Source organism: Procambarus clarkii, chromosome 27, assembly GCF_040958095.1.
Source record: "Procambarus clarkii isolate CNS0578487 chromosome 27, FALCON_Pclarkii_2.0, whole genome shotgun sequence".
Taxonomy (NCBI): domain Eukaryota; kingdom Metazoa; phylum Arthropoda; class Malacostraca; order Decapoda; family Cambaridae; genus Procambarus; species Procambarus clarkii.
In genome coordinates, this window is record NC_091176.1 from 17,570,927 (window position 1) to 17,585,245 (window position 14,319).

A 14,319-nucleotide genomic window follows, 5' to 3' on the forward strand; every position below is an offset into this window, starting at 1 on the left:
CTACAAATATTGTATTGAGATCTGGGCCCCAGACGACATTCCAAGGAAGGTTTATTGGGGGAGTTCAGAGCAGAGTTATATGAGCGGCTTTTTAAAGTCACTTTTATATAGGGTAACTATTATAACCTGGACTTTAATACGATAGCTATAAAGACATTTGTCTAGTAAATATATATATATATATATATATATATATATATATATACAAATCTTTTTTTTTTAAGATTCTTATATATAATTTTTGTTTTCAACTGCGATTGATCCTGGATGTAAGTATATATATATATATATATATATATATATATATATATATATATATATATATATATATATATATATATATATATATATATATATATATATATATAGAGAGAGAGAGAGAGAGAGAGAGAGAGAGAGAGGGAGAGAGAGAGAGAGAGTGAACTTTGAGAAAGCTGCCCGGTTTTCTCCCCGATAGATAGATAGTAATTTGGATCGAGTGCCTCCAATAGACGGATCCTAATCATTAGCGTGCACAGTAATTAGGAAAACACCAAAACCGCAGATCATATCAGAGATTAGGCCTACACTCCAGCCTCCAGATACACACACAGGTGTGAGTGTCTGTTCACTCCAGCTGATGCCCACACACTAGGGAGGGAAGGCAACTATCAAGGGAAAGAGCCAAGCAATTACGACTATATAGCACTGGGATTAGATCAGGATAAGGATTTGGGAAGAGACGGGACGGGGGGGGGGGGGTGGAAGGAACGGTGCCCAATCACTTGGACGGTCGGGGATTGAACGCCGACCTGCATGAAGCAACAAGAAATGATTCTAAAAATCAACACCATCCTGGAAGAATGGCTGAAAAGTTATCTTAAATCTTAAGTTTTCTAGGGCTTTAAATTTTTTTCCTTTCTAACCTTACCTGTGTGAAAGGTTTCCTGCTAAGGTTTATCGCGCAATTGAGAATTTCAACTAATTGTTGTTGCATCAACTGTAACACGAAGGAAGAAAGCAAAAGATTTTCCTCACATCCTATATTGCAAACCCATCCTCCTTCAAGGATAGTACTTATATCAGCAATTTAGTCGAACGTACGAAAATAGCCTGTTGCAGCCATCAGTGTTCACGCTTTGATCTTCTATCTTTGAAGAGAACACGAACCAAAACAAATGCATTTCTAGGCCCAGTATAGCTCATTCCTGAACTATATTACGCCTAAGATAGCGTATATTAAGCCTATGATTGCTTGAACAGGTTAGGTTAGGCAGTTTAATTTCTTCTTTAACATCTTAACAAGGCATTTGGGCTAATCCAACTATTCAGAAGGTGAAATGATTTTTTTGTTAAGCCCAACAGTCCTTTTTTGTACGTTTGACCAAATAGTTGTTATAAGACCAACCATTATCAGAGGAAGGGCGGCATATTGGCTACGACGAACATAAGCCCAGGCTTAATGGGGGCTCCTGTGGGACATACTGACAGGAAGACCGGTTCAAGTAGAACCGGTTCAAGAAGGACCGGTTCCAGGAGGACCATATGGCTCCCGTCTCTGGCGAGTTGCAGTGCCAGAATTACGTGATTATCTTTGTTTATCTGTACCGTAACTATCTCCTTCCCCCCACTTTACGATGTGTTATTGTTCAACCTCTTGTACCGTCGGTGTTTCTCCAGTGTTCCATTCTTCCTTCTTCGTCTCCCTTTATTCTATGATTCCTTGCCACTTGCAACTGTTCTAATTCCTTCTTTTCGTGTTTTTCTTATTAACATATATTTCTTAGTTTCACTGTACTCCTTTTTCTCCTGCCTTTTTTAATCTTAATTTTCTCTTTGCCTCTTCTTTCTTTTCATATCTCTTCTCTGCTTCTTCGATTAATTGAGTCTTGCTGTTCATATATATATATATATATATATATATATATATATATATATATATATATATATATATATATATATATATATATATATATATATATATATATATAAAAGTTTGTGAGGGTACCACCTCTGGTGCCAATGTGGGGAATATACAATATTGTTGGGTATATACAATATATATATATATATATATATATATATATATATATATATATATATATATATATATATATATATATATATATATATATATATATATATATATATATATATAATGTCGTACCTAGTAGCCAGAACGCACATCTCAGCCTACTATGCAAGGCCCGATTTGCCTAATAAGCCAAGTTTTCATGAATTAACTGTTTTTCGACTACCTAACCTAACCTAACCTAATTTTTTCTGCTACCTAACTTAACCTAACCTATAAAGATAGGTTAGGTTAGGTTAGGTTAGGTAGGGTTGGTTAGGTTCGGTCATATATCTACGTTATTTTTAACTCCAATAAAAAAATTGACCTCATACATAATTAAATGGGTAGCTTTATCATTTCATAAGAAAAAAATTAGAGAAAAAAAATTAGAAAAAATTAGAGAAAATTAGAAAAATATTATATATATATATATATATATATATATATATATATATATATATATATATATATATATATATATATATATATATATATATATATATCCAAGCACATGTTTCCCTCACACGTGATTAATATCTAACCACAACCGTAAGATCGTTAGCTTGTTAAGACCCTCCGTCTTGCGAGACATGTCCCCCGCCCCCCTCACAGCAGGCTCTGCAATAAACGTCACTTCTTGGGATTTATTCCCGAGCACCAAGATCCATCATGCAGATCCCCTGGCGCCCTCCAGCAGCCGCATTAGTAATTAAAGTCATCAGTGTATCTCTTCCCGCCTCCAGTGTCCGTCTCAAGCATTGCAATGCGCTGGATTTCCTTGCACACACACACACACACACACACACACACACACACACACACACACACACACACACACACACACACACACGCACGCACGCAAACTCGAGCATACACTAAACATACTGTACCAAATAGTCAGGCGCTAGAGAGTCACAGTGAGGGGGGTCGGAGACATGTTGTTGACTGAGGGGCGACGACGATCGAGGACTTGGATGCGCCCCAGGCGCCCGATACCGGGAAATAGCGAAGAGGGATGGGGTCCCTACAGTTTCTTCTGGCCACAGACATGACGAATGAAGGGGAAGGTGTGGCGAAGGATGTCATACCAGACGTCGTCGTCTCGGGCCCCGTCAAGGAGAAGGGTAAAAGTGGGAGACAGCGGAGTGGTGCACCTTAGCAAGTCCCGCAAGAAACGGTGCTGGGACCAATAATATTTCTTGCATCATGTTAATGACCTAACTACGGTGGTTGAGTCCTGCAAACTGATGAAGATTATAAAATTATGAAAAAATAGAATAAAGGAATAAGTGGTTGGAATAAGTCTTTAGACAACCGGTGCGACCTGTCCTCGACTCAAGCCCATTATATCCAGCGGTCGACCCCACAGACGCATTCATAAACTTTTACATGCTGTTCATTGAAAACGGGAATTTTCTCAAAAATAAATTAATATTATAATATATTAACATATTGTGAACATATTGGTATTGGTTAGGCTAGGTTGGGTGTTTAGGTTCTGTTGGCGATTATTTGTACTTGTAGTACGTGGGTGAAGCATTTACAGCGTTGTGGTTCGAACAAAATTCGCTAATGAAGTACTTGTTCCGAAAGTGTTCGAACGTTATCAGTTGTGAGTCGTGTGTAAACCGTTTTTTATTCATAAACAGGGGGTTTTGGAGGCTGGATTAACGAGCTTGGAACTTTGTATGCGAAGACGAAGCCCGTCCTCCAAACAAAGATCCAAAAGTGATTCCATGCACCTGCCAAACCCCCTGTTTATGAATGAAAAACGGTTTACACACGACTCACAACTGCTGACGTTCGAACACTTTCGGAACAAGTGCTTCATTAGCGAATTTTGTTCGAACCACAACGCTGTAAATGCTTCACCCACGTACTACAAGTACAAATAATCGCCAACAGAACCTAACCTAACCTATGCCTAGATATGCACCATTTGCTAATATATTATAATATTAATTTATACTTGAGAAAATTCCCGTTTTGAATGAACAGCATATTAAAATTTATGAATGCGTCTGTGGGGTCGACCGCTGGATGTAATGGACTTGAGTCGAGGACGGGTTGAACAAAGACCCAAAGTCCATTCCATGCACCCGCCAAACCTGTTTATTAATGTAAAATGGTTTACACAAGACTCACAACTGATAACGTTCGAACACTTTCTGAACAAGTGCTTCATTAGGGAATTTTGTTCGAACCACAACGCTGTAAATGCTTCACCCACGTACTACAAGTACAAATAATCGCCAACAGAACCTAAACACCCAACCTAGCCTAACCAATACCAATATGTTCACAATATGTTAATATATTATAATATTAATTTATTTTTGAGAAAATTCCCGTTTTCAATGAACAGCATGTAAAAGTTTATGAATGCGTCTGTGGGGTCGACCGCTGGATGGACTGGACTTGAGTCGAGGACGGGTTGAAGGACGGGCTGCATCAGTTGTGAGTCTGATACGAGTAACGTGTTTTTCTTTCTTTAACAAGGGATTTGGCGGCTGAATTAATGAACATTTTCCCTTTGTTGATGACAAACTGTAATTAATGCAAGCCATAAGTGACAGACATACCGAGAGATGTACCCTGATTGTTGGTGTAAATACACTGAGAGTTAACATTAGCTTAGGACTACAGTATACTTGCTGGTTGCTCAGTGTTGTTGCCTTCATAACCCTTCAGACACTAGCGTATAAACAAGGGGGATCATGAGGCTTTGGATAGTTTCAAATCAGGTCTCAGGTTCGGAATATACGAGCCGATTCCAAGATGTTACGGTCCTTTTTAACAGTATGAAAAGTCAATAGAAGGAAATCGTTGCACGTAAATGGTGACCCATTGACGCGCAGGGAGGTACGTACCCCTGCGGGGTACGTACCTCAAGCCACCCCCCCCCCCCGAGGTGTTGACAACACGTGGTGTTGAAGGTGTAGTGAGGTGTTCAAGGGGTATTGAGTACTAATCCTTGAACTCCTTAAGTTAAACCACCCCACACGATTGAGATCTAAAGGACAAAAGCGATCTCTATGTTTTAATTACTCTCCGACAGTGTGATGTCTGGTGAACACAAATCGAAAAGTGATTTGTGGGTATTTCTTAAAAAATGGTGTTTACCAATATGATAGCTTGTGGTGTCCAAGTGTGTGTGAACCTCTTTACGAACTGCCGCAATTATAGCAGTGGTAGTTTACACCTTTAGTCTTCTACACGTGTGGTTTTTCTTATATATATATATATATATATATATATATATATATATATATATATATATATATATATATATATATATATATATATATATATATATATATATATCTTCATACTTCTGAAGATGTATTATTAAATACGAAAGAACTTAAGGAAATTCCTGTCTTAATCCTTCCTTCGTGGACTGACATTGCCACGTTCTTTAACACCTGTTATTTTATTCGTGATTTACACACATATTTATTTATTTATTTATTTATTTATTTCTAGTATTAACACTATCACCTCTCTCTACATGTGTTAGTCACTGTGACAGAGGAGTGACGGTGCACTCTAGTACATAATGGTACTAGCCGCAATGGCTGTAAAAGTTACAGACGAGGAAGTAGCAATAGTGGCAGTTAAAGTAGCAGAAGCTGAGGTAGGAACAGTAACAGTAGTCACAGTACTGGACGCAGTAACAGTGATCACAGGTGGCTTAATCATTATGACGTCCATAATATAAAAAAAAACGCAAGAACAATGTTGTAATTTACGTTTAAAAAATTGTTTGTCTGCTAGTTAATTTTTTCCCCCACTTGTTTGAACACAAATGGAAAAAGCGAGAGAATCGTTTATTAAACTGTCCACCTCCCTAAGGCAGCGGCTGGGAACTGACATTTCTACAGACACAAGGGATACAAAATCAGATTTCCATATTTATTCCTCTTCCATTGCTTTTTGGTATTTTATTGTCCGGGGAAGGGTTATTAAAGAGGGAAGGGGAGAGTGGGAAGGGGAGAGTGGGAAGGGGAGAGTGGGAAGGGGAGAGTGGGAAGGGGAGAGTGGGAAGGGGTGGCAAGGAGAGGAGATCTGAGAGAGGGTCCATGATTCTAGTCAAAATAACACCCCCCACCATTTCTATTTCAGTAACACCCGCAGCAGCTGACAGAAGCCAGGGACATTCTGACTCAGGCTTAAAATATTTGTGGAAGGTTGAAGTGAATTAATATGCCTAACCCTTTTTCTGCTTTTACTTATACATACAAATACACACATGAGGGTCACAAATACATATATATTTATATACATAAACACACACACACACACCCACACACACACAGCCAAACACACACACATCCACACACACACACCCAACCACCCCCACACACACACACACACACACACACACACACACACACACACACACACACACACACCAACACACATACACACTCCTGAAACCAGCAACTTCACGAACAACAGGACATAGATTCAAGCTAAGGCAACAAAGGTGCCGGAAAAAATATTTGAAAGTTTTATTTTGCAAACAGAGTAGTAGACGGATGGAACAAACTAATTGAGAAGGTGGTGGAGAGGCCACATCCACCGGGAGTTTCAAAACATTATACGACAAAGAGTATTGGGAAGACGGGACACCACGAGCGTAGCTCTCATCCTGTAACTACACTTAGGGAATTATTTAGGAAATTACACACTTACCCTATCAGTAACTTGGATCTGGAACTGGAAGCCTCTCCTGTGGTCTGGGTTCTCATAGTCCAGAGGTTCCTCCGCCCATAGCACGCCCTCAGGGCCGCCCACCTCCACCCGAAACATCTGCCACCCACGCCCACTGTCGGGCACCACCTGCAAAGCACCCATGTACACCCATGTACACCTTTACTTTCTAGTGTGTGGTCTGGGCAACATACACCGATAGATTAAACAAAGTAAAGTCGTTATGGTTGTTAAAGTTTTAATCTAAAATGGATACAAATAAGTTTCTCGTTCAGAAGATCGTTCTTCTTCTTGAAGAATTAAATTAAGTGAAGAGTCGCTTAATATATATTTCTCATCCCTTTAATGGTGTGGTGTTCACATTAAAGCTAATTCAATATTTAAGAAATATATTCCTCATTAAACACAAGGTGAATCTTAATAGAGTAATATTCACAGATGTATTACCTGCTAATGAGGTAAGTATCCCCTCACCCTTAAATGAGATATATATACATATAAGCTTCTTACAAGAACTAAGCAGATATTCTCACTAAAAAGAAATATGCTATTATTTGAAACTAGGTGTAGCCTTCCAGTAGACGAATGTGTGTGTGTGTGTGTGTGTGTGTGTGTGTGTGTGTGTGTGTGTGTGTGTGTGTGTGTGTGTGTGTGTGTGGTGTGTGTGTGTGTGCGTGTGAAGGCGAAGAAGAGTGATGAGGTCTCAGTAAGTTCCTTGAGAGTGGCTGGCGTGACGGGAGCGTAATTCTTGCTCCCCTTCCTGTTATATATTTCTCTGTCTCAGCTCTCTCTTTGTTTCTGTCTCAACCTGTCTCTCACTCTGTCTTATCACTGCCTTTATCTCACCTCCTCTCTGTTTCGGTGTGTCTGACCGTCTCTTTCATTTATCTCCCTAAACATTGATCTTGTTTCTCCTGTCTCGTTGACACTGCAAGATAAATCAATTGCTTGTATCAAATCTTTACAGACAAAGAGACAGACAGACAGACAGGAACGAGGAGCGAATGTTCCCTTGGTAACTTGGAAAAACATTGAGGAACATGCCGGCATTTTTTTTTAATCACGACGATCGACGCCGAGAGCCTCAGACGTTGACCTTTCACCTATGAATGTGAAAAATGCCTCCGCCAGCCGGAGAACGTTGAGGTCAAGTTGTTGTGGTCGTGTGTTGGAGTAAGGGTGGGTGGTGGGGGGGGGTAATGGTGGGGGTTGAAGGATGGAGGAGATTGGGAGGGAGGGAGGGAGAAAGGGAGAGGGGGAGGGTGATGATGGGGTGAGGGAGGGAGGGAGGGAGGGAGGTGTGTGGTCTGGTTGTAAAAGATACTGGTATTGACAGATTTTTTTCCAGTAACGACAATCCATCAATATTCACGCTTATTAAATGCAGCTCTTGCATCCGGATTATTCCCACCTGCTTCACAAGTGTCACTCTCAGATTAATTCCTAAGCCGGGTAGACCCACAACTCAAACATGATATTACAGACCAATTTCCGTACTCGAGGTTCATGCACAAATATTCGGAAAAATATATTCACCTACAGACTGGCGAAGCACATGCATGAGGAGTACGACTATATCATTAGACAAAATGGGTCAGAAACTTCAAAGGAGCCTCCCATGCCGGTCTGACATGAACGTATTGCAAACGTCACGACTGTAAACAATTCCTTCTAATATCTCTGCGGCTTATTTGGGTACTCAGTGTCCACCTGAGTCGCATTGTGCGAGTGTTAGCCACCCGTGCTTAAATTGCCTGTCTTTATCTACCCTATCAATACCCCTGAGAACTTTAAATGTAGTAATCAATCTCTAACTCTTCTTGTCTTCCAAAGACATAAGGTTCGGTTCGTGTAGCCTTTCCTCGTAACTCATACCTTGCAGATCTGTAACTAGTCTGGTGGCATTCCTTTGAACCTTCTCCAAATTCGTATTGTGCTTGATTAATTGCGGATACTACGCAGAAGCCGCTTACTCCGGGATTGATCTAACATGTGTGGTATACAAGGTTGTAAATGATCATTTAGACAAATTTCTAAAGGCAGTTCTGCTAGTAGTCAGTCTTGCAAATGCCGCTGATGATGCCCTTTTGATATGGGTTTCATGAGACAGGTTCAATGTGAAATCAACCCCCAGGTCCTTCTCTCTGTCTGTATCCTGGAGCTTTTCATCTCCCATTTTGACCTTGAATCAGACCTCTTGCTTCGTATACTTAATTTACATTTATTTGGGTTAAACTCTATTATCCATGTGTTTGACCATTCTTTTAATTTATCTAGCTCATCTTGTAGCCTCTTGCTGTCCTCTGCTGATTTAATCCTTCTCATAACATTTGTGTCATCAACAAACATTGAGAGGAACGAGTCTATTCCCTCTGGAAGATCATTTACATATTTGAGAAATAATAAGTCCGAGAACGGAACCTTGAGCAACTCCGCTAGTGATATCTTGCCTTACTGAGCTCTCACCTCTCACAGTAACTCTGTCATTTATTACCAGGTATTAACTGATTCCGGGGAGCACCTTCCCTGTCATTCCTCCTCGTTCCAACTTTTTCACTAGTTTCATATAGGGTACTGTGTCAAAGGCTTTCTGGTAATCCCAAAATATACAGTCTGCCCACCCTTCTTACTCTCATGTCTAATTTTTGTCGGCTGGTCATAGAGTTCTATTAAACCTGTGAGGCAAGATTTACCATCTCTGAACCCGTGCTGGTGATGTGTTACAAAGTTCCTTCTCTCTCGATGTTCTATTGGTTTTATCACAATCTTCTCCATCACCTTGCCTGGAATACAAGTTAGGAACACTGGCCTGCAGTTCAGTGCCTTCTGTCTGCTCCCCCTTGCATATCGGGACTACATTACTTGGATTCCAGCTTTCTGGTAATTTTGCTGTTATCAGGCACCTGTTATACACCACAGAGAGTGGCAAGCACACTACCCATACCAAACAAAATATACCTGAACAAAATAACAATGACAACACCAAAACAACAGCATAGACAGAGGAGAAATAAATCCAACACGAACCTCGGTAAAAGGTGAAGAAAAGTCCACGAGCAAAGAAAATTGTTCCCACGAAGGACAAATAACTCCAGAGTCTGATAACGAATCTGTAGCCAGTAGACTGGGGGAGAGAGAGAGAAGAGAGAGAGAGAAGAGAGAGAGAGAGAGAGAGAGAGAGAGAGAGAGAGAGAGAGAGAGAGAGAGAGAGAGACAAACAGCCAGACCCCCGAAAGGGCCACATACTGACCCTGAAGGTGAAGTTGTTGCATATGTCTTGGTCGAGGACGCTGAGGAAGGCGAGGGGGAGGCGAGGGGCGCGGGTCTCCGGCACCTGCAGCAGCCACTCCTCCTTGGAGAACTTGGGAGGGGTGTCGTTGGTGTCCCCGACCTCCACCAGCACCGTTCCCGTGCCTGTGGGCGGCCAGAGAGAGAGAGGGGGGGGGGAAGGTGATCGTAATGTTGGGAATGGAACGGAGGAAGAGGGAGAGACGAGAGAAATGATGGGAGAATTAGAATAAAACGGCAGATCAGAGGGAAGGGAGAGAGAATATGGTGACCAATATATAGGATAAAGAGGAGTTAAGGTTAAGTAGATTCAAGATAGGGAAGAGGAAGAGAGAGACGAGGTACGAAAGGGGAGGAAAGAACAGAAGGAAAGGATATAAGAAGCAAGACATGAAGGGACGGCTTGAGAAATGGTGGGGGGATGCAGTGTATCAAGACGATGAAATTACACAGATGGAACAGACCTCAGTGAAGAAATAGTAAGCCAATCGTTATATCAATATCGTTACATATCGTGTACAGAACATGACCCAAGACGAAGCTCAATCACCTTAGAAAATATTTAACAGTATTTAAAAAAAATCCCAGAGCAGTGTGACTCAAGACAGTACCATCAGGAGCCACCGTCTACCACTGAGACCCACTAGACCTAAGACAGTACCGTCTGGACCCACTACCGATCATCAGGAAACACTACACTTAATAAAATGCCCTCTGGAGCCATTGTGTACCATAAGTCACGGAGCTATTTATGTACCTTAATTGGCTCCGTGGAACTGTTGTCGTAACAACGGGTATACTGACTTGTCAGTGTTGACAAACATAACTCAGAACTGACAATCAGTTCCTCGAACATCTGGCTAAGGTCTCTAGCAACACTTCTAACACTTATTGGAAAATACTGAACCAGTGTTCGCGAGATTGGTGTTGTTCCCGTGTTGTATCACATAGTGAAACACACCGAACACGTTACAAAAAATTCCTGTCACAGAACTCCTTCTTTTAGGGGTAAGCCAGCCAACCCAGGCAGCCTGCACCCCTCCCCACTCACACACACCACTGGTTATACACCCCATGGGCGATATATCCAGCTTCTAGGTGCATATACAGTGAGAGTTAACTGTCTTCCATGACTAGGTTCTTTGCTGATGGTTTTTCAGTATCGTCTGCCTTACCCCAATTGACCAGGCCCAGAGAACATGGAACAATATATCCAGAAAGCATCCTTCGTTGTCCAGTCAAATATTTATGACGACATAGTACTCGCAGTACTAAACTAGTTCGCCGATTGTTTAGGAGAATACTTTGATAATTATAACGAGTTGCCTAAGAACGAGTTTACAATTCATAAATAATCCAGTTGAGGGCGTTGTAAATCCCAGCGAATACCTAAGGAAGTGCAAGAGCAAAGTTTGGGCAGGTATGAGGAAACTCCCCGACAAAGTGCAATGTCTCGATCAAACCATTAACAACTTAGACGACTTCAGCAGCTGGCACGACATATGCACTGTAGGCGTGGCGGAGACTTCAGAATTCGGAAAAAAACTCTAGACAAAATAGAGAAACTTTTCACATAAAAGTTGGTGAGACTGTAGCCAGGTGACTGTGAGAAGTTACACCGTAACCAGAGACCATTACCAGTCAGCGTACTATTGCAACCGTGCAGGGGGGCAAAATAGGACACCTGCTGTGCAAAATGGGAGAAAAATGCAAGAAACAATATTCACTTGAAAGTTTATTGTTTGCCAGCATCCACTGAGACTCCCAAGGTTGTCTTGCGAGAGCTTAATGAGGACAAAAGTGCTGGCAAGATTGTAGATAATGTTTGAGCATCGCAGTGTGATTCCTTCCCGAGTTTCGGACAAGGAACTCGGCAGTCATACTATAGAATTGATCCTATGAAGTATGGTCCATTATATGACTTTGTTAATGTTTGTCGTTTATGAGGGAAACAGTCTATGCCCAACACCAGCACTTCCCAGCCACCAGCCACAGCACACGAAAGACCACAAGTGGTACTATCCTGATTCACTGCCAAGTCTTGAGTACTACTCGACTCAAGACTCAAGCGTGTGGAGACACTTCCTACGCTTTTTATCCCTCCTGGACGTAATACGTCGCAATTTGATAACCTTCACTGTCTGATGTTGTCTCTGGACCACTATCCCGAGCCAATACCTACCCTTAAGTCCCCCTCCATCGGTAGCCACCACCTGGATGGCATAGCGCTGGGCCTTCTCCCTATCCAGGCAGCAGATGGCTGTCGTGATGAGGCCCAGCTGGCTGTCTACCGTGAAGATGGGCCTACCGGATGCTTCGTCTATGACGTTCTTCTCCAGCGAGTAGACGAGACGTGCGTTGCTGCCCTCCAGAGGGTCGTCGTGGTCAGTGGCTGTGACCTGAGCCACCGGAGTGCCTGGGCATGATGGAAGGTCAAGGGTCATGAATTTGTGACACTGTAAGTAAGGAAAGTATCATTAGATATTTACAACACCAAAGCATTTGGGGAAGGCGAGATATCACCCTGGATAATGAAGGAATGTGCGGAGTGATTCATTCTGGATCATTTTCAGGGTCTCACTTCGTGAGTGAATGTTAGCTAGCATATAGTAAATATTGTGCCAACATATGTAAGCCTTGGAATGGCAGACTATTCAAAATATAGGCCACTCTCCCAAACAATAACTATTAAAATACTGAAAAGAGTTATTAAAGAAAAGTGGATTAATAACCTGAAAAATTTAGATTTAGATTACAAAATCCTACAAATTCTAAAACCTGTTTAATTCCTGTCATATGAAATAGTAAAAAAAAAAAATCACAACATACATATATGTGCTGAGTTCTTTCAACAGAGTTCCTCAGAAACGACATTTTGAAAATTAAAAATATAAGATGCATAGAGGATACTCAAATGAAATCGAGATTTCTTGGCTAAAAGAAACATGACAGTTAAAGCCGAGGAGATCTGTGACTAGCAGTGTCCCACCTGAGCCAACACTGACCACATGTATCTTCCTAATATGTATCAATGATGTACCAGAGGACGTGAACTAGCGCAAGAATATTATGTAGGTAAGTAAGGATGGCAAGATCCTTCACTTTCACACGGGAATGAATGAATGTAGCAAGAAATGAATGATGGAGTTTAATGTTGACAAATACATAATGAAATAACTGGGGGGGATGGGAGTAGTTCCCATGATAACTATATCTGTGACGAAATTCTATGAATCTTATAAAGAACACGACCCGGGAGTAATTATATGCGATAGTTTATCACCAAATATCCAAGTTTGCCTTTAAATTTAAAGAACGCTAATCATTTGTGACAGCCTTGACAGACTCCTTTAAACATATGGATGATTAAAAGATAAATAAATTATTTATAACGCACTTCAAAAAAGATTTATAAAATTTACAAAGCACAAAACACGAAAGAAAATTGATAGCAGAATGACGAAAAAATTAGAGCTACAAAGAAAATTAAAACTCTGCACATGGTTCAAATTAGAAAAGCAGAAAAAAACGCGGATATGACACCCACACACAAGTTTGGGAACGAATGAAAGAAAACAAACTGGAAAGAGTTTTTTTTTTTTAAGAAATAAGCAGAACTTGAGGTCATTGCTGTAAATTCCCGAGGACAAGGTGGAGAAAGGACACGCGGAAATATTTTATAGCAGGGGGGCGCTTTTATACCAGGGGGCGCTTTTATACCAGGGGGCGCTTTTATACCAGGGGGCGCTTTTATACCAGGGGGCGCTTTTATACCAGGGGGCGCTTTTATACCAGGGGCGCTTTTATACCAGGGGGCGCTTTTATACCAGGGGGCGCTTTTATACCAGGGGGCGCTTTTATACCAGGGGGCGCTTTTATACCAGGGGGCGCTTTTATACCAGGGGCGCTTTTATACCAGGGGGCGCTTTTATACCAGGGGGCGCTTTTATAGCAGGGGGCGCTTTTATACCAGGGGGCGCTTTTATACCAGGGGGCGCTTTTATACCAGGGGGCGCTTTTATACCAGGGGGCGCTTTTATAGCAGGGGGCGCTTTTATAGCAGGGGGGCGCTTTTATACCAGGGGGCGCTTTTATACCAGGGGGCGCTTTTATACCAGGGGGCGCTTTTATAGCAGGGGGCGCTTTTATACCAGGGGGCGCTTTTATACCAGGGGGCGCTTTTATAGCAGGGGGCGCTTTTATACCAGGGGGCGCTTTTATACCAGGGGCGCTTTTATACCAGGGGGCGCTTTTATACCAGG

General features: G+C 41.6%; 1 protein-coding gene across 1 annotated transcript in view; it reads right to left on the reverse strand.

Moving 5' to 3' along the window:
• LOC123751937 (putative neural-cadherin 2) overlaps positions 1–14,319 on the reverse strand; it is an 80,057-nt gene that overhangs the window by 46,698 nt on the left and 19,040 nt on the right. Inside the window, exons 4-5 of the mRNA XM_069332117.1 lie at positions 12,240–12,473; positions 10,020–10,183 (exon numbers count right to left, since the gene is read on the reverse strand). Coding sequence (XP_069188218.1) covers positions 10,020–10,183; positions 12,240–12,473 — 398 coding nt within the window. The remainder of the gene's footprint in view (positions 1–10,019; positions 10,184–12,239; positions 12,474–14,319) is intronic.